This window comes from Pelodiscus sinensis, chromosome 3 (genome assembly GCF_049634645.1).
Source record: "Pelodiscus sinensis isolate JC-2024 chromosome 3, ASM4963464v1, whole genome shotgun sequence".
In the NCBI taxonomy this organism is placed as follows: domain Eukaryota; kingdom Metazoa; phylum Chordata; order Testudines; family Trionychidae; genus Pelodiscus; species Pelodiscus sinensis.
In genome coordinates this window covers 170939121-170959314 of record NC_134713.1, presented here as the reverse complement: position 1 = coordinate 170959314, position 20194 = coordinate 170939121, and the positions used below count along the sequence as shown (strand labels likewise).

At 41.1% G+C, this 20194-nt stretch overlaps 1 protein-coding gene across 2 annotated transcripts in view; it reads left to right on the top strand.

Moving 5' to 3' along the window:
- UBR2 (ubiquitin protein ligase E3 component n-recognin 2) overlaps positions 1 to 20194 on the top strand; it is a 120669-nt gene that overhangs the window by 81159 nt on the left and 19316 nt on the right. For both annotated transcript variants that reach the window (XM_006122090.4, XM_006122091.4), the window contains exons 26-32: positions 1556 to 1658; positions 2488 to 2597; positions 2872 to 2952; positions 8893 to 9074; positions 10254 to 10453; positions 13691 to 13784; positions 15639 to 15800. In XM_006122090.4, coding sequence (XP_006122152.2) covers positions 1556 to 1658; positions 2488 to 2597; positions 2872 to 2952; positions 8893 to 9074; positions 10254 to 10453; positions 13691 to 13784; positions 15639 to 15800 — 932 coding nt within the window. The remainder of the gene's footprint in view (positions 1 to 1555; positions 1659 to 2487; positions 2598 to 2871; positions 2953 to 8892; positions 9075 to 10253; positions 10454 to 13690; positions 13785 to 15638; positions 15801 to 20194) is intronic.

Genomic DNA, 20194 nt, shown 5'->3' with positions numbered 1-20194 from the left:
TTCCAGAGGCAGGTATAAATATGCAGGCCAGAATCAGGCTAGAGATGACGAGGTGGATCTAATCAGGGAGGATGAGGCCCACTTCTAGTAGCTGATCTGGAGGTGTGAATACCAAGAGAGGAAAAACTGCTTTTGTAGTTAACGAGCCATTCACAGTCTGTTTAATTCTGAGTTGATTGTGTCAAACTTGAAGATGAACTGTAGCTCAGCAATTTCTCTTTGAAGTCTGGTCTTGAAGTTTTTTTGCTGCAGGATGGCTACCTTTAGATCTGCAATTGTGTGTCCAGGGAGATTGAAGTGTTCCCCTACAGGTTTTTGTATATTGCCATTCCTAATATCTGATTTGTGTCCATTTATTCTTTTACATAGGGACTGTCCAGTTTGGCCGATATATATAGCAGAGGGGCATTGTTGGCACATGCTGGCATATATTACGTTAGTAGATGGGCAGGAGAATGTACCAGTGAGTGTATGGCTGATCTGGTTAGGTCCTTTGTGATGGTGTTGCTGGTGTATATATGTGGGCAGAGTTGGCACGGAGGTTTGTTGCATGCATTGGTTCCTGAGTTAGTTGTTATGATGCGGTGTATAGTTGCTGATGAGAATATGCTTCAGGTTTGCGGGATCATTGTCCAGAATGGGTTGTAGATCACTAATGATGTGTTGGAGAGGTTTTAGCTGCGGACTGTAAGTGATGGCCAGTGGTGTTCTGTTGGTTTCTTTCTTGGGCTTGTCTTGTAGTAGGAGGCTTCTGGGTACATGTCTGGCTCTGTTAATCTGTGTCCTCACTTCCTCATTTGGGTATCGTAGTTTACATAGGGACCATAACTTAGGGAACACTGAAAGTTGCTTACTCATACAATATCTGGAATTCTTCAAGATATATTTCCCCTATTGATGCTCCATCTTACCTTCCCCTCTGCTGCAGAGATTTTTTGAGTTTTTGGTTGGGAAGGAATTGGAGTTGTGGCAGGTCTGCTTTTTCCTTTATACACACTTGCATTGGAGCATGAAGGCATAGATGTAAACCTCTGGACCTGTGGCTGCTGCCAACTAAAAATCCCCAAGAATGCACTGTATTATGTACATCTGAAGGTAGAGTAGCCAGAGGGCCAGCACATCTCAAAGAACTCCAGTTACTATAGAAATAAGTGAGTTGAGTACAATAATAAGAATTTATTTCAAATAAGTCTTCATAATTAAAACAGATACACCAAAGATGATCTTAGAGAAACAGGGTAGGTGTGGTAGTACTGTTTATTGGACCATCTTCTGCATTTCTTCAGGTTTCTGTATGGCTTAAAAGATTCTTTCACCAACAGAAGTTGATCCAATAAGATATATCACCTGTCTTGCCTTGCTGATATCCTGGGACTGACACAACTAAGCTTCTAAGGCAATCTGGGTAGTTAGTATAAAAAGTTTACTTTCTTGTGATTTTGCTTTTTACTTAGTTGTTTCTTTTTCAGTATAATGTTTTTAATTCCCCTGAGACCTTCAGGGATTGTATAAAGTGTTTTTTGATACAAGATCTGAAATTAGTGATATTATTTAGGTTTTGCACTTGATTGGAATGGCACTACAAGAAGAAAAACAACACCTAGAGAATCTCAATGAAGAGAATGTTGTAACGTTTACCTTCACTCAGAAGATCTCAAGTATGTCCATACCTCCAAATGTTTTCCAGATTCAAAATCAGGAATATCTATCTCTAATATTTTGTATATAAATCTCTTCTGCCTTTCTGAATCAAGATGCATTAAAAGGGTACTTTAAAAAGACGCTTTTAATATGTTTTAAGGCTGTATGTGTATTTAAGGTTGATTGTATATAATTTCACACACAAAAGACTACAAAAGTATAGAATTCTACAAAAATAATCCATCATACAAAGTGTGTGTGCGTGTGCGTGTTTAGGTTCTGAAATACCTAACGATATTGTAGTTCTTTTCTTATAAAAAAGTGGGGATAGTATCATGTTTGATAAGCTCAAAAATGTATCTTGTTATAAAATTACCATTTTTCTAAAATATTCCACTGATAAGTTATTTTTGTTTGTTTACTACAAATTAACTAAATTAATATTGCAACCATCTTAAATCCTGCTCCTTGATTTAATAACCAAGCACGTGGTCTGTTGGAATTATAGCAATATATTTGCTATAAGTGTCTTGTTATCCCTCCATTGCATCTTGCATTTAGTTAATGTAATCTGGTAAAATCATTAAATTGACCATATTCTTGCTTTGAAGTGAGGAGTAAGTTTATCACTTTCATTCCTTGTACCAGTCCCAAGCTAGTCCATGGGGCAAAGTGACAGTGTCTTTGGTCTTGAAAACCTGATAAAAAGAAGGATGTTTAGGCTATTATCTCTTTAATCTATAGAATTTAGAGACGGCTTATGAAATGATTTTGAAACATAACATGCTTAGTACAATATGAACAGGTTAAATACACTCAATATAGCTGTCTATATCTTTGCTCTAGGACCTGGTGAGGCACCAAATAATTCTCCTAGTATATTAGCTATGCTAGAAACTTTGCAAAATGCACCTCATCTGGAAGTTCATAAAGACATGATCAGATGGATACTGAAGGTAAATCTAAGTTTTATTTCCAGAGTTTTTAATGAATGATGTAAAATGTTCACAATTCATAGCCAATTAAATTACAGTAGTTTTAGAAATGCATGACCAGAAAAAGTCAGTTTCCTTAAGCTATCCTTCCCCTGTTTGTTGCAGTCTCTAATGTTACAGCATGCAGCACAAAGGGGTACTGGTCCATGAGTGGTAACTTTATAAACTATTATAATAGAAATAATAATTGTTAGCTATGTAAAAGCCACAATGTAAATATTTTTTCTTGTTGCAGACTTTTAATGCTATCAAAAAACTGAGAGAGAGCTCTTCTACAAGTCCTGTGCCAGAGACTGAAGGAAATATTATAGAAGAGGTAAAAATAATCTACAGCAGGTTATGTTGTTAGCTGCACTAAAACAGGTATAGGTCAAGAACAGCAATGGACTACTTTTGTAATTAGTGACCTAAAGTCAGGCCAGAATCTTCAGATACTTCTTTTTAAAAACACGGTTTCACATTCTGTTACACAAACTGTAGTTGAATCAGCCTTGATAAAGAGTCAGGCTTGTTTCAGTATGTGGGAAGGGTTTTTTGCTGTATAACTGCATCACTCAGTCTGCATTTTTCCTGCCTGAGGCCTCCCTAACTGGTTAGCTGGGCCTCGACTCTGTGCTCTTTACATTTTTTTCTGGGTTTTTTTTTTTTTTTTTTTTTTTTTGGAAGCTACTCAGACATTTGAAATTTTTTCCCTATTCTGTAGGTTTTCAAGTAAAAGGGTATTTCATCCCCCTACTATTTGTTTAGGTCTATACTGTGTTTATTAGGCATGGCTTAGAACAAAGAGAATTGGGAAAACACAATACCTTAAGGGGAAGCACAGCTTACATGGAGGAAAAGGCAGCGCTATAGCCCCACTTCTCCACAGGAGAAGAGAAGCAAACTCTGCACTTCTGGGATTTGTACATATTCTGCCTGACCCTTGCAAGAGCCAGACAGATGAGGACTGCGGGAGAGTCAAACAAGAATTATTTTAGATTGTACTGGTTGAACCTCTCCAGTCCGGCATTCTGTAGTCTGTCAACATCTGTAGTCTGGCATAATTTTAGTAAGTCGGATGTCCGCTTATTATTAGTGTGGCCAACTTTCCCAAATCCCATAAAGTTTTACAGGTACCGGCCCTGGTTCTCAGTGTTCTGTGCTGTTGTTGAGCTCTAATATACCCCTAAATGTCTTCTCAGAAGTATTTGTCATGCTGCTAGACAATCTTGACCTCCCATGGTTCAACAAAGGGATGTGAACAACTAGTCAATTATCTGATAAGCAAGTGCTTAGAAATATTTGTGGAATTAAAAAATAAATACATTACAAATTGGAAATGTAACATTAAGTTCTTCCATAAGTGTTTGCACATGTCTGTTTTCCAGTAGTAATATCCATTGGATTGGCTCTGGTGCTTCCTGGTATTGTGCTGTGCTCAATAGTGTCTGTACAAAGGGCCCTGGAGACCTTGATTCCCTTAATTCCTTCTTACTGCCCACAATGGTTGCTGGAGCCTTCATTGCCTATGCAATCATTCTCTTAGTGAATTTTCTCTGTTTCAATGTAGTATAGTTTTAGTAGCTTCTAAATAATGGCTTTGGTCCACTGTCACGATGCTAGGCACTAAGTTCTTCAGTACCATCAGGCACCTGCCCATCATAGCTATAGGATCTGCTTACCGTGCAGATTCCCCCCACTCCCGGGACTACTTCAAGAAGCCGGGGCACCCCACAATTGGACTCTGGTATCAAACACAGCACCAAACTCCAGGAGGAAGCCCTGCAGGTTCTTGTGAATGCTGAGGAACCAACCAAAATGTCTGTTCCAACATTAGCCTCCTTTAGCAACCTCCCCCTTAGATGACAGTAAGGCTTACTATGACAGGTACCTGAATCCTAGAGGGTCCAACTAGAGGTGGTCAAGGAAGTGACACGTGACCTCTTGGACATTATTTTGTCAGCAGGGCCCTCTAGATTCCCTCTATCATTGCATGACACCCTTATGGAACTGAGTAAGATCCTATGGCAAAGTTTACAGAGCAGAAATACTTTGTTCCCTCCAGCCGGTATGAATTTCTTTTTTCATGCTGTCCTCTTGGGGTTGTTGGTGGTTGCAAAGTCTAATGAGTGGTATCATCTGGGACAGCCAGGTCCTACACCCAAAGCCAGGGACCTTAAGAAGTTGGATCTGTTTGAACAGAAGCCATACTTGTCAGGGCACCTTCAGCTTTATATAGCTAACCAGCAAGCCCTGATTTTGATATGTGGGAGTCCCTGACAGCTCTCCAAATTTTATCTCCCCAGAAATCCAATCAGGAGCTTTCCTCCATAATCGAGGAAGGAAAGATGGTGACTCAGTGGTTCCAGATGCCACTGACTCTAACCAGCTCAATGGCAACTGTGGTTACGATTTGTAAAGACTCTTGATTGTAGTCATCTGGGCTTTCCTAGGAAGTGCATCAGGCCATCCAGGATCTCCAATTATAGGGCTCCTTGCTTTTCTTGGAGAATACAGATGATAGACTGCAAAGCCTTAGGGGGGCTCCCAGACTACCTGAAATCCTGAGGATTTTATGTACCGGCAGGTTAAAAGAAGTAGTATAGCAGATGAGCTATTACTTCCCACAGACTGCTCGGCAGGACCAACAGAGGAGGAAAAACAGGACTTAGGGTCAGGTCCCTTCCCCAATCTTCCTCAATAGGCTCTATACCTTTTGCTCCCAGAAAACTTACATCATCCACTTATTTTGATTAGATGCTTGAGGTCGTCATCATAATCCCATGCGTATTGGACCCAGCTATGCTCTGTTCTCCAACTGCCTTTCCTATTTCCTGGATGCCTGAATCCATATCACCTAGACCTCACAGTTTTCAGCATGATAAAACTGGATTACACCATCCAATACCCACCCTCCATCTTCAGAGACCCCCTTTTCACAAGCTCCTGTTGTAACAAGCAGTCCAATCCCTCCTTCAGGTGGGAGTTGTCAGGAGATTCCTATTCGTAAGAGGAAAGGGGTTCTATTCCTGCTGATTCCTAACTCCAAAAGCCTAAGGTGGTCTCCAATCCGTTCCATATGTATAATGCTGTAACACTGACAGACCCTGATTGTCTGCGGACAGAATCAAATCTGGGACCTCTGGACCTTAGAACATGAGCCTCTACCACATGAGCTAAAAGCCAGCTGGCTGGTAGCCAACACTGTGAAGCAGATTAATTTTCTCTGTAAGGGGTCTAGGTGGGACAGTATACCACACCCACAGAAGGTGTTTGGGTTACAATGTCTCGGCCGACATATCTCAAGAACCTGGAGTTCTGCAAGGCCTCCTTAAATATCATCCCCTCCCTGAATCCTGGAGATTGGTAGGCTGCCCTCAATCTAATTTGCCCACTTCCACATTTCAGTTTTTTTCTGGTTACGGGTGTTTTTCCTATGGTTCATAGTGAACTGAAAGCACTATCGGTTTTGTGATACTCCCTTTCAGCCTGCAGATTTTCACGAAGTAGCAGCCTTCCCCAAAAAATATGGAGTCCTTGTGTTCCCATACCTCGATGACTGGTTGGTTAAAGGCCAATCCAGAGCTCAACCAGAAGTCATTATCTGTCTTCTCTTACTGACCTTCAAAGCACTGGGCCTTCTGTTGTGTCCAGAATATTAAATGTCCACCTTAATTCTGGAGGATAGAGTTGATTGGAGCACAGTGTGACTCTGTGCAAGCAAGGGTTCTACTTCCAGATGATTGGTTCTTCTCAGTTATGTCCCTGATATTATCTCTTCCAAGTCTATCACAACTTTGTGAAAGTACCTGAATATCCTAGGTTACATGGTGTCATGACTCATGCTGTATAACATGCAACACTATGACTCAGACCTCTACAAGCCTAACTAGCCACAATCTACTCCCTCTTGCCATTACCTGGACTCAGTGCTCATGGTTTCAGTACAGGTTTTTGACTTGCTAACATGGTAGCTGGACAGTCAGATTTTATGTACAGGGTAACTTTCTCGCATTCCCAGCCATCCTTGGGTCTGGTATGTTACATGTTGGTGTTTGGCTGGAGAGCCCACCTGGTGTCCTTCAGAACTCAAGATCATTAGACTTAAGAAGAGCTCTTCTTGCACATCAATGTCAAGAAACATAGCACAGTGTTTCTGGCTTGCCAGACATTTCTACCTTATCTAACAAGCAAATCCATTTAGATCCTCGTGGACAATAGAACTGTTCTACATAAACAGGCAGGATACGGTGTAGTCTCTCCTATGCACTCCTTGTGCTAGAAAACAATCCTCTTCTTGGAGATCTGTATAAATCAGTCCATCAGTCAGAGGCATCTTAAATTCCTGCAACTCTAAACTAGCTGACAGCCTCAGCAGATCTTTCTAATCTCACCATGAGAGAGCTTTCCATGCAGACATTGTAATGTACATCTTATAATGGTGGGGAATCATCCTTGTAAATCCATTTGGTGGTATTTCCTGTTCATTGAGATGGCAGTTTTCCCTTAGAAGTCACAACCTAGGGCCTCTTGCATATGCATTCTGGTTACAGTGACCAAACACCTATCCAAATCATTACCTCGTCTCACACTAATTCACAAAGTTCTAATGAAGATCAAGTGAGACCAAGCTCAAGTCATCCTATTAGCGCTGGCATGGCCAGGTAACATTGGATCTCCACACTCGAGTCATGAAAATGGAGATACCACTGCAACTCCTGTTGCATCCATATTTTATATCCAGGGCTCATGGCCAGCTGTGGCATGTGAACCTCACATTCCGCTCATCGATGGCCTGAAAGCTCCATGATTTAATCCAGAGGAGCTGGTTTGCTTGGAGCAAGTCCATGAGGTTCTAACGGGCAATAAAAAGCTATCCACCAGAGCCACCTTCCTGGAAAAATGAAAGTGATTTTCCATCTGGTGTTCCTAACATCAAGTCCTGCCTTTGAAGTCATCTCGCAATTTATTCTAGATTACTTGCTTCTACTCAGACAACAAAGTCTAGCCCTTTTCAGTCAAAATCCTTTTGGCTATTATCTTGATCTTTCATTCAAAGATTGACAGTTGCGCTCTATCTTTTCACACAGCATGGTCATCTGGTTTCTGAAGTGCCTGGAGGGAGCATACCCACAAGTTAGGGATTTTGGACCCTAAGCAGTGTCCTGTCACAGCTCTCAGGACTCCCTTTTGAACTTCTGACAACATGCACACTTGTTTCATCTCTCCTGGAAAGTTGGGTTCTTGGTGGCCATCACTTCAGTCAGGTAGCTTTTGGAGAGCCAAGCCTTCACCATGTAGCACCCATATATGGTCTTTTGCCAGGACCAGGTTCAGTTGAGACCCCCCCATCACTTCTTACAAAAGAGATGTCACAATTCCATTGCAATCAAGCAGTGTTTCTGTCAGTGTTCTGCCCTGAGCCACGTATGAATAGAGAAGAATAGTGTGTCCATTCATTGGACATTTGGCTTGTCCTGCCTTTTTTTAACATACAAAGAACCAAGCCATTCTGCAGATCCAGTCTGTTCATAGCAATAACAGAAGGAATGAAAGGTCTCCCCATTTCTGCATGGAGAGTATCGCTGTGGATTGCTTCTTGTATCAGAGCATGTGATGAGCTTGCAGACATTCTGCCCTGAGCTAATCTAATGCTGCATTCTACAAGGTCTCAAACCTGCTCTGCCAATTTTTTGGCACATGTTCCAATTCAGAACACCAGTTGAGTGGCAACTTAGCTGTCAGTTCATATATTCATGACACACTACACCATTACACAACAGGACAGAGACAATGTCAGCTTTGGCTGTGCTGTGCTGCAGCCGGCCCGTGCTTAATCTCCAAATCCACCTCCAATGCAGTTGGTTGTAAATCAGCTACACTGGAATGAACATGTGCAAGAATATGAAGGACTAAAAATGGTTACTAGCCTTTCTGTAACTGTTCTTTCATAAGTGTTGCACATGTCCTTCCAAAACCCATCCATAGTCCCCTTTCTCAGCGGTGGTCAGCAAGAAGAAACTGAAGAGAAGTAGGGTTGGCAGGGCCTTTTATACTGATGCTATTAGCATGTGACTTCAGGGAGCACTAGAGCTGATCCAGCTGATACCAAAGAGTAAACTAAATCCAGGAACTATGCTTGGGGTTGTGCACACACCTACATTGGAGTGGACATGTGCAACATATCTCAAAGAACAACAGTTACTAATATTTTTGTATCTATTTTTGGTCCATTGCAAAATGTTTAACAATTATTAACTGACCAATAAAATTACAGGCTACACGAGATAAAGATAAAGCTGAGAGGAAGCGAAAAGCTGAGATTGCCAGGCTGCGCAGAGAGAAGATCATGGCTCAGATGTCAGAGATGCAACGACACTTTATTGATGAGAACAAAGAACTTTTTCAGCAGACTTTAGAAGAACTAGCTACTTCAACTTCTAGAGTACTTGATAATAGGTAAAGGACAAACATTTTAATTAAAACATTGAGGCAGTTAATACATCTTCTGTTGCTTTCAGATCAAATATCCTGTAGCATTCCTGTTTGAACTCAAAAGCTAAATTTTCCTTTTCTCAGCTGACAACTGACCAGCTCTTTCAAACCATTTTCTGCTGCTTTTTCAGTCTGCTTTTTTCTGCACCCTGTTAAGATTATAGCAGAATTGCATTCAATATCCATGTCTGATTCAGAAAATTAAACAGACACAGATAATCTGCCTGAATTGTAAAATCTTGGTTAGGAAGTATGACCAGTGCAATGATTAATTGTTAATTATACTAGGGAAAGTTGTTTTGGATGTAGGGGAGTGAGAAACAGGGAAAAATTGTAACCAACTGAAAATCTAAATTATGGTAACTTGGGTATTTTGTGGAAGATTGGCAAATGGAAAATGTGTTATTTGAAATGTAAGGCAGCTAGAGGGACAATTGGAAAAAGTACAAGTTTGGGCTCTATTTATGTCAGGGTGGACAATATATGGAAATGAAGCTTTGTTGCTCCCAGGGAGATTGCTTTTGTTAGTTTAAGATGACATTTTAACACTTTTAATGCCGGTTTTAAAAAAAAATCTATTGTTAGGTTTGGAATAATACATGCAGGATTTTGTAAGTACTACCACAGTGTTTTATAATTTTGATTCAAACCAGAAAAAACAGCAATCTGGGAAGTTGTTGGGCAAAAACCAAAGCTTCCAGTATTTGATTGAGATGCTATATTTAATAATAACCTGTTACTATAAGGTGTAATTGGATATTGAATTATTGTTGCCCTACACATAAACTTTAAAAAAAAAAAAAAAGACACCAAATTAAAGGCTGAGTTTTGCATACAACTCTCTAGATTTTACTTCAAACTTAGTTCTAATGATTTAATTGAGTTTTCATCTGGAAATAGTGTGATTTCAAGAAAGTGAATATTTTCATATCTGCTGGAGGACATAGGGTTTCTCTGAAATGTGGTGTTATATGGCAGTTTTGGGAGTCACATGCATGACGTATTTGCTTATTTACAAAATGAAAATGAAAGCACATAAGACCTCTCAAATAAACTAATGAAACACAGAGCATGATTTAATTCTTAAGAAGGTCAATTAATGGTATAATATTGGCATAATTAATTGGTATAATTTGATTTTAGTCCTACAGTTTCAGATACAAAGCTTACAGCTTTGGGTCCAAAGCAAACTAGAGTGACTGAACGGAGACAGGTAGTTACCTGTATATTGTGTCAAGAAGAACAAGAGGTCAAAGTGGACAGCAGGGCTATGGTCTTGGCAGCATTTGTTCAGAGATCTACTGTATTGTCTAAAAACCGGAACAAAGTTATTCAGGATCCTGGTAAGCTGTATTCATATTTTTATTGTAACATTTTGAAATAATCATCTATATCTGCACTGTACCTATTCTGAGTCCTGTGTTTTTATTTCATCTCAATTATTGGTATAACTAGAAGCTTGATAGTGCTGGGTCTAGCAAAAATACTTCATTGTCTGGTAGACAGACCCTGAAACAACCAGTTCTGAAGCTATAATGAACTAGCTACACTCAGCCGGCCAAATAGCCACATGTGGCTAATGGCTGGCGCAGGGGTCAGCAACCTACAGTATGCATGCCATAAGTAGCACGCGACCTGATTTTAAGTGGCACATGCAGCAGGAGCTCATCCCCCCGCTCCCTTCTGCAGCAGCTGGAACCTTGGCTTCCTGCTGGGAAGGGCAAGCGTGAGTGGGGGAGGCATGAGTGTGTAGTGGCAAATGGAGCAGGCAGCATGACCCCACACTGAGCTCTGTGTCCCTCAAGCTGCCCTAGCTCCCAGGAGCTAAGAGGTTAACACTCACACCCCTTGCTACAAGCTCTGATCCCTGCTCTGGGAGGGAGCAGGGCTGAAGCTGCTCTGCAGATTCGGGGCAAGGTGGCCGGTCACAAGCTGGTGCCACCTCCATGGGGCTCTGGCTGCGACATACTGCTCCCCCTGAGGTGGGTGGGGGGCCAGGGTACCCTTCCCCAGTGCCCAGCTGTGCCCAGCCTGGCTGGAATAAGCTCCAAGCAGCCTCAGGCTCTGCCTGCCTCAGAGCAACTGGCTGCAGGTGAGGGGCAAGCCCCAGCAAAGGGCTGGGCTGGGCAGGGAAACGACTCTGTCCCCCCACCCCAGCGCTGCTGCCCTGCCAATGTGCACACTGGAGGCACAGGGATGTTGGGGATGAGTTGGTGAAGGAGGATGTGGGGGCAAGATGGGAGGGGGATAGGGTGACACTGAAGGGGATGGGGTGGCACTGAAGGGGATGGGTCAATGCAGAGGATCAAGTTGCGGTGGGGACGGGGAATCTTGGGGCTGAGGGGAGTGAGGCTGAAGCAGAAGGGAAAACGTGAGGAGGGATACAATTTTACTTTGCAGAAGTTGCACTTCCCTTTACTTCCCACTTCTTTGCCCTTCTCCCCCTACCCCCCCCCCCCCCCCCCCACTATCTATTTGGCTGCATTCTCACAAAATCCACTAACTCTGGAACCCCAGAAAAGTAAATCTGGCGTATGGGAAGCCCTGAACCTCAGTCCTCCCTGCTCCTTCCCCTCACCAGAAAAGTGGGGTGTCTCAGTTGGGGACCACATCAGTGAAGGTTGGGTTTTTTTGGAGGGTGTGTTTTTTGTTTGTGCGTGTTGTGTTTTTTGGGGGGCTTTTGTGTGTGTGTGTGTGTGTGTGTGTGTGTGTGTGTGTGTGTGTGTGTGTGTGTGTGTGTGTGTTTGCTTCTCATTTATATGGTCCCTAACTGATTTTTCTGTGTGTCAGTGGCCCCCAACCCAAAAACGGTTCCCCACTCCTGCCATAAATAAAGAAAACATTGAGACCTTTTGTGTTGGACATAAATTTTACTTTATTTAAAATGAAGTTTGTTAAACTAACATGAGAAAGTTAAAATGCTTAATCTGTTGAATAATTTAAATTAAACTGTTCTCCCTAGCTGCAGCTGGTTCAGAAAATATTGTCACCGTACTCAGCCTGCCCTGCAACCCCCTTCTCCCCCCCTCCCCCAGCATGCAGATCCATAAATAGAAGTGAATAAGTTAAATCTTGGCACACTACTTGTGAAAGGTTGCTGACCCCTGTGTGTTGGACATCATGGTGCTATAATAAATTAAGAGGCAGTGCTGATATCCAGCTACAGTGGCAAATCTACTAATGGTTTGGTAAAAGCAATGAATCCTTGAAGTCTACTGTGGTGTAAATAACCTCATGACAACTACATATTTCAGCTTGTCATTTTATAATCATTGACCATCCAAAATGTGGACTTGTGTACAGCAGAGCATTTTATAGTGCTCAATAACATTTAGTCCTCACTAATCAACTGAAAGATACCTTATGGATACATATGCTTTATTCAGTTACTAAGTGTGCTAAGAAACATTACTAAGAGACTTGACAATTTTCAGGGCTATTGAACAATTGAGCCTGAATTGTTTCTGGCCTCAATAGTTTCAGCCCCAGAGTGGATGCAGCTACCTGCCACATTGTTTCAAATAGACCTCTCTATGCATGAAGAGGCTTGTTAGGAGCAATATTACCAGCTCAGCTTCACAGTTGCCTTACCCAGTGAAACTCCTATAGTTTTCAGCCTGAGGATGTCTGCAATGCAAGTGAGCTGCACAATCTGCCTATACAGCCTCTCATTAGCAGAGTCCAGGCAAGCATGCTAAAAGTATAAATGTAACTATTCTTGCTCTGGCAGTCAAAACCCTCCTACCCTCTAGACTTGAAAGCTTGAGGTAGAATGTCCCACATTGATATTTTTAGTGCACTAAAGCTGCAGTGTAAAGATACAATTTATACCCTCCTCAGAAATCACTCTGGGCCATAACCTCTCCTCCCCACCCCAGCATAGAGAACATATTATATTTGGCCATAACTAGTACATACATCAGTTGTTCTATACATGGATTTATGTTATATTGGGCAGCAGTCAGTTCATTTAATATCTATGGTTGACGCATGTTTATGAATATAGCTTTTTTTTCCCTCATTAGATTCTTTTTGGTAGAGAAATTCAGAAAAAAACAGTTTAGTTCCAAGACTTCTGGAACAGCCCGTTTTTAAGTTGGTTGGGATTGCCTCATCTGAAGTATTCTCTGTTCACATAATGTGTATGTGAATACACAGTATTTTTCTATACTACATCATACCTATCTGTTCCACTTATATAATATTATTAATGCTCTGTAGGCCTGATTTTTTTTCTAGGGGTGATGAAAACCCAAATTCCAGTTAAACTAATGGGCGTTGCTTATATTCAGTGCCTCTGAAATTCAGGACCTGTTTGTTGATAATTTCATCTTTCGTAAATAAGTATTATGTATTTATAACTGAGCCTTTAATTTGTGTTTCAAGTGACCTATCTAAAAAGTACATTTGTAGGGATTGGTGCTTTAAATTGACTTTCTCAAAGGAATAATAAAAAAGGTTATTCTTTTAATAAAGTTAAATAAAGCATGAAAATGGCAAATGTTAATATTTTAGTGTCAGAAATAAACATCTATTTATTATAGAAAGATTTAAATGCAAAATTGTTTGTTTTTACACAGAAAAATATGACCCACTATTCATGCATCCAGAGCTGTCATGTGGAACACACACGGGTAGCTGTGGACATATTATGCACGCCCACTGTTGGCAAAGGTAATTGCCATGAGTTAGCAGAAGTGAACTTGATTTTCAACTAGACATAAATGACCCAGTCCTTCTCCCACTAATGCCAGTTGGAGCCTTAACATTTACTTGAATGGAAGGATTAGATCCCAAATATATAATTTAGAAATAAATGATATTATAGACCAATAAAGATAGCTAAGAGGAAAAAAAGAGAGAACCCTTTATAGCTAAATTGCAAACGGAATTTATTAGAAATGATAGTTTAACATCTGTCACCCTAATGAGTTATCATATTGAGAAGGAACTTATGTGTATGTTGTTACTACTAAAAAAATTAGTTTTCCACTTATCAGTTTTAAAGTTGAGAGGATACAAGTTTCAATAATGTCTGTAGAAGTTAGACTTACGTTCATATGTGAACAGTATTTGTATAATTTTAGGACATAACCATAATATTAAGTATGAATCCTGAAATGATCCATACTTTCCAATCATTGTTAGATTTTATTGTTTAAAAGAGTGTTTAGATTCGTTCTTAATCTGGAGTTAAACAAATAATTTGAAGTGAATAATTTATCTGTGCAGTAAAGCTTTTTTCTGCTTGCAGGATGCCTATATTTCCTTGAATTACTTCTTTAATTTTTGCTGGTACATCATGCTGCAATATTTGCTATTTTTGCTAGAACATCTTGCAGCAATATTAAGTACAGGCAGTCCCCAGGTTACGTACAAGATAGGGACTGTAGGTTTGTTCTTAAGTTGAATTTGTATGTAAGTCGGAACTGGTACATATTGTAGGGGAAACTCTAGCCAAACATTTCTCCAGAGCTCAGTTTTATTCTCCCACACCTCACTTCCCTCAGTCCTTTCTTCTCAAGCTGAGGTGTCTGCTGAGGAAAAGCCGCTCCGCGTCTCCCTGGTCTGCTGGGGGAAGGGCGCTAGCTTCGCGTCTCCCTGGTCTGCTGGGGGGAAGCAGCTAGTGCGGGGTTGCCCCCATCCCGTTTGTAAGTAGGGATCCGATGTAAGTCAGATCCGTGTAACTCGGGGACTGCCTGTATTCAGTTTTGGAGCTGTGTTTGTTGATTAATTACAAATGCTAATGCATGCTTCTGTATCCTAATGAGAACATAGTGTATAATTAGGAAAAGAGCTTGATGAATAGGAAAAGTTGGGAGTGTATAAGGGCTTCTCTATACTTGGAAATCTACTGAAATAGCTATTCTGAAAATAGTATAAACAAATCTTGATGTTAAGCCACTTGAGAAGTGGATCAAGCTAAATAAGAAAAAGGCACTCATTCCATGGAAACTCTTATTTTGGAATGAGTACCTTTTTTTCTTTTAGCTTGATCCACTTCCACTCAGGATGAAGTTCTATGTTGGGAATTTTGATTCTTTAGTTCGGGAGCACTTATTACTTCCTAAAACTTAGAAGTTTGGTTTCTCTGGCCATGGACAACGAGAATTGTGAACAAAGAAAAGATTTTCACAATAAGTGAAGAGGCACTATTGATTGCTAAAATTATGTTTTCTGAATACACCTGGAGACTAGGATTCTCCCGATACCCTTCTTCTTACAGTCAAACTTACTTTTTAAAAATAAACTAGAAAATCCTGATTTTTAAATCTGAAGAGAATCTTATTTGTTATTTTGAGGTCTATTGAACTGACCTATTTTGAGGGTCTTTGATTTATTTAAAGTATTATCTAGAGTTAGATTTCTGTTGATCAAAGATTATGAATGGCTAATTCTTATATCCCATATTTGTATTTTAGGTAATTTTCTTACATAGGTATGGGGAGGGTGAAGTGCCATATTGATTTATACGTTAAAATACTATTTTACTGATAACGATTAATTTTTATTATTTATTTTCCAAAGGTATTTTGATGCTGTTCAAGCAAAGGAACAACGAAGGCAACAAAGATTACGTGTGCATACAAGTTATGATGTAGAAAATGGTGAATTCCTTTGCCCTCTATGTGAATGTTTAAGTAACACTGTTATTCCTCTGCTTCCTCCACCAAGGGGTTTATTTAACAGGTCAGTTTGTTTATTAACTATGGAAAAATCCCACTCTTGAATCAAATTTGTAATTAAACTGTCTGTGTAATTTAAAAAATTCAGGGCCCAATTCTGCACATGCATATTACCAGAGCTGCACATAAGTGCAATGTCAGTGGTAAATGGTTGCAGGGTTGGGAAATGCATATGTGCTTAAAACAAATTTTAAAATGCTTTGCTGTCAATTAAACTGGAATATGAATTAAACATAGTCAATAGACTACACAGTTGCCAGCTTACATTGTTTGTTGGGTCTTGTAATATTTTTTAAAAAGCTGCTCATTTCAGGAACAGCAGATTTTCTCCTATGAAATTTGAACTTTTAAAATTTTTCACAATTTCTCATTATTTTGATAATCTGTAAATAATACCACTCTTTCTTCAGTCAAGATAACTGCCTTTTGTGCTTAGTTATTTTGAAATTACAAAGAATATAGAGAGAGAAAGAAACAAGGATGATTGTGACAGAGGAGTGTATGGAGGGCAGAGAGAAAGGAATCAGTGGAATAGAGTGCCATGTGGCAGGAGGGGTGACTAATTGAAGTCAGCCCAAAAAAAAAGAGCCGGAAGGAAATCAAAGGACTGTAAAAGGAGAAAGGGGAAAGAAGGAAAAATCTGGGAGGATGGTGTGGGGAGGTAGATGCAGAAAGGAAAGAATAATTGCTTCTCTACACCGGGTAAAGGAGTTTCTCCTCCAACTACTGGGGAGGAGACTTTCATTAAATAGCTGAAATAATGAAATTTATTATTTTTAAAATCTCATGAGCATGAAATTGACCAAAATGGACTGTTAATTTGGAAGGACCCCAAAAAAGTTACTGATAATTGTGGACTGCATCATTGTGCCTGTATATGATTAAAATTAATTCTTTCTTTAGTGAGGATGTACAAGCCCCACAAATCAGTGGAAGACACAAATAATAATTTTCTTTAGCACATCTACCTCTGTTCATAACAATGAATTGTGGAGCTTCTCCACATTGAATATTGTCAGAGCAGATAAAACCAAAAAGATGAAGGACAAATTGTCTGTAGATTGTAGGACTGCTTATCAGTTTAGCCTTTGTAATAGTTTTGTGAGCATGAAAAAATATATATATTTATGTGCAATCACTTTTATTCAAAGAGTCTTCATGCAGCAAATTCTTTGTAAAATCCATAAATATTGTTTTGGTCATTATACATTGAAAAATTTTCTGTTGCCTACATAGACACACACAAGACCAAAACTCTGTTCAGTAGCACAAGTTCTAGAATATAATAAACATGTTAGTCGTATCCTGATAAATTTTACACTGTGTGTTTAGAAAAATCTCACATGTAAAAGATCTCAGCGACATGTGGCAGAACCTTGTATTTGAGTAAACATCAATAATTATCAGATTAAGAGGTCAAAGCTGCATTAAAGAGATTTCCTCTGCTGAGTAGAATCCACCACACCCAACTATGTCATGGGGATTAGTTGTCGTCTATTCTTCTCCTTGAATGCTGGCTTATTTGTCACGGCAAGTACATTTTAAGGGACAATGACAAAACTATGTCCACACAGCTTGAAACAAAGACTTACTTTTTACCCATGTTTTTTAGGGAGTTGCAAATATTACTCACTAGAATATTTTACCTGGTGTTGCTTGGGTCCTTTACTCAATGATTGTTTTTCTTCATTGAAATCATGGCTCTGGGGTGGGGTTGGGGATGAGCGGTTCAGTGTGCAGGGTGCCCTGGGGACAAAGGACTATCCCAGCTCTCTGTTACTGCAGCAGCTTGGACCCTGATGAGAAGCACCTCTCCATGCCTGCTGCAGTTCCAGCAGGCAAAGCCAGGTATATGTCCCCTGTCACAGGCAGGTCCAGATTTGTCTGCCTCCTGCACTTCCCAGCCAGAATGATGAATGCAGCAAACTGTGCACTTCCCCTTGTTCTGTGTTGGAGATAAGCCAGCAATGTTCCAGTACAAATCGGGGGGAGGAGAAGAGAGCTTAAGCCCCCTTGCCCTGCCTAATGGGCTCTTAGGGAGGGGTGGGAGAGGTGGGGCTAGCGCAGTTTGGAAGGGGGATAGGGCACCCCCAACCAGCCCCTTTCACCTGCCTTGTGATTGTCTCTCTTCTTTATGGTTTTATGAGAAGTAATCCCATTCTTGGCACATCCCATTTTCCTGGTACTACCAACACGTTACCTTGTTTTAAATTGTAAGAGGAAGCTGTATACTGAATTTGGTGGTCCTAGCTCTTAGCATTTAGGAAAAGTTTTTGAACAGACAGACACACTCGGACAAATTCTCTCAAATATATAGTGGATAACAGTATTTCAAAAATGAAATCTGATTCTGTTGAAACTAATATCTTTATGGAGATTTTAAGGTCTCAGATTAGTGAATTGCAGTTATTTCTGTTCATGATACTATAGAGCAGAGGTCGGCAACCTATGGCTCGCAAGCCAAATATGGTTCTCTAGGGATCCAAATATGGCTCTTCTGGAGCCCCAGTCCAGCTCCCCCTTGCTCCTCCACAGCAGGGAACCAGCACTGGGTGCTACAGCCTTTTGGCCTCCCACAGCACTCAATATCAGTGTAGCTTTCTGCCAGGACAGGGCGGAGAGTCCCAAGATTCCCTGCTGGATCAAAGGTGCGGGGAACAAACAGGCTAGACATGGCTCAGTGCAACAGCTTTTTCCTTCCACCCATATGGGGGAAACCAAAAACCGAAGATGGCTCCCTGTACACTGCTAATTTGTTCCCTCGGAACACATTTCCTGCAGGCCTCCCTTGCCAACCCTTCCCGGAGTCTTCCTGCCAGTGAATGGGAGCAGGGGGAGGTGTATTACACCATGCTTGCCATGTGGCAAAAAAACAAGTGCCCCCACTCCCTCGTGCCCAGGCCCCTCCTCCTGACCTCCTTAAGCCACACAGCACCTGCCTTCTGCCCAAAATCCCCCCGACTCAGCCCCCTGTCCAAAATCCCTCTAGCTTCCTGTTCAGACACCTCCTACCTTCTGATCCCAGCCAGACACCTCTTGTCCCCAGCCTCTTGGCCAAAATCCCCTCTGCCCACTGGCCAACATTCACGCTTACCCCCAACCCTGGCACACTCTTCCTCCTGGCCAGGCACTCTGCCCCCTGGCCAAGCAGCCAGCCCTCAGCCTGCTCCTGCCCTCTAGCCAGGCAGCTTGCCCCCCTGGCCAGACCTTGCACTCTCACCCTGTCCTACATCCCACCTCCCATTCAAATCCTGCACTCTCATGCCTATCCCATTTACTGGCAGCACTGACCCGCATACTTAATTCCTCATTTTTGGCCCCAACCCAGAGGCTGAGGGCCAAAAAATCCACTAACCTGGAACCCCAGAAGAGAAAATCTGGCCTGAGACCTTGAACCTCAGTCCTCCTTGCACCTCACTCCACTATGGAACTGGAGCACCAGGGGAGTGAAGTGTTTCATTTGGGGATCGTCACATCAGTGAGGATTGAGGGTTTTTGGAGGGGTGTTTTGCTTCTCACTTTTGTGATCCCCCAACTGATTTTTCTGTCTATCAGTGGCCCCCGACCAAAAAAGGTTCCCCACTCCTGCCATAAATAAAGATAATGTTGAAACTTTTTGTGTTGGGCATAATATTTTACTTTATTTAAAAATGAAGCCTTGCCAAGAAGCCCCTAATTTGGCTCCAACTCCCATCTGGCTGCAACGTCATAACACTTCTGCACACATACCATGCCCCACACCAGCCCTAAGCCCATCATACACGTGAGCCCCTGCCCTGAGCCCCTCATTACCCCCACATATCCAGTCCCCTGCCATAACACACCTGCACGCCCACGCGTCCCAACCTTGTGCGCTGCGTCCATCATACACCCCAACCCAAACTCCTACATCCCCAGCCCCTGCCATAAGACTGACAGTAGATAGCTTGAATGTGTGCATGAAGCTGTATTTGACCAGTTATGATGTAAACTTCAAAGGACTGCGAAAAGATGCAGCAATAGAAGTCCCATTAAATAAAGTCTGTGAGTATAATGTTTCATTTGTGCTATCATTAATCATTATTTCAATTATCAATATTAAGTAGTATATTTTCAGTCAAGCAAATAGGCATTCTTATATGGCTCTTTGCTGATCACTTGTTCTGAATTTTGATGTTATTTGGCTCTTTGGTTGGAAAAGTTTGCCGACCCCTGGTACTGTAATTATTAAATAGGTGGTCAATGATTACAGCTGTGAGTTGGTCTTCTGAATGAGGAGTAGGAGATTTTAGTAAATGTGTAAGATATACCACTACAGAATATAGGAAAAGTAAAAGTACTCATCTCAAATAACCTATAAAATATGCATATGTGTCACAGATATTATGCCACAGTGGAGCCCGAACTGTTTCATCTTTT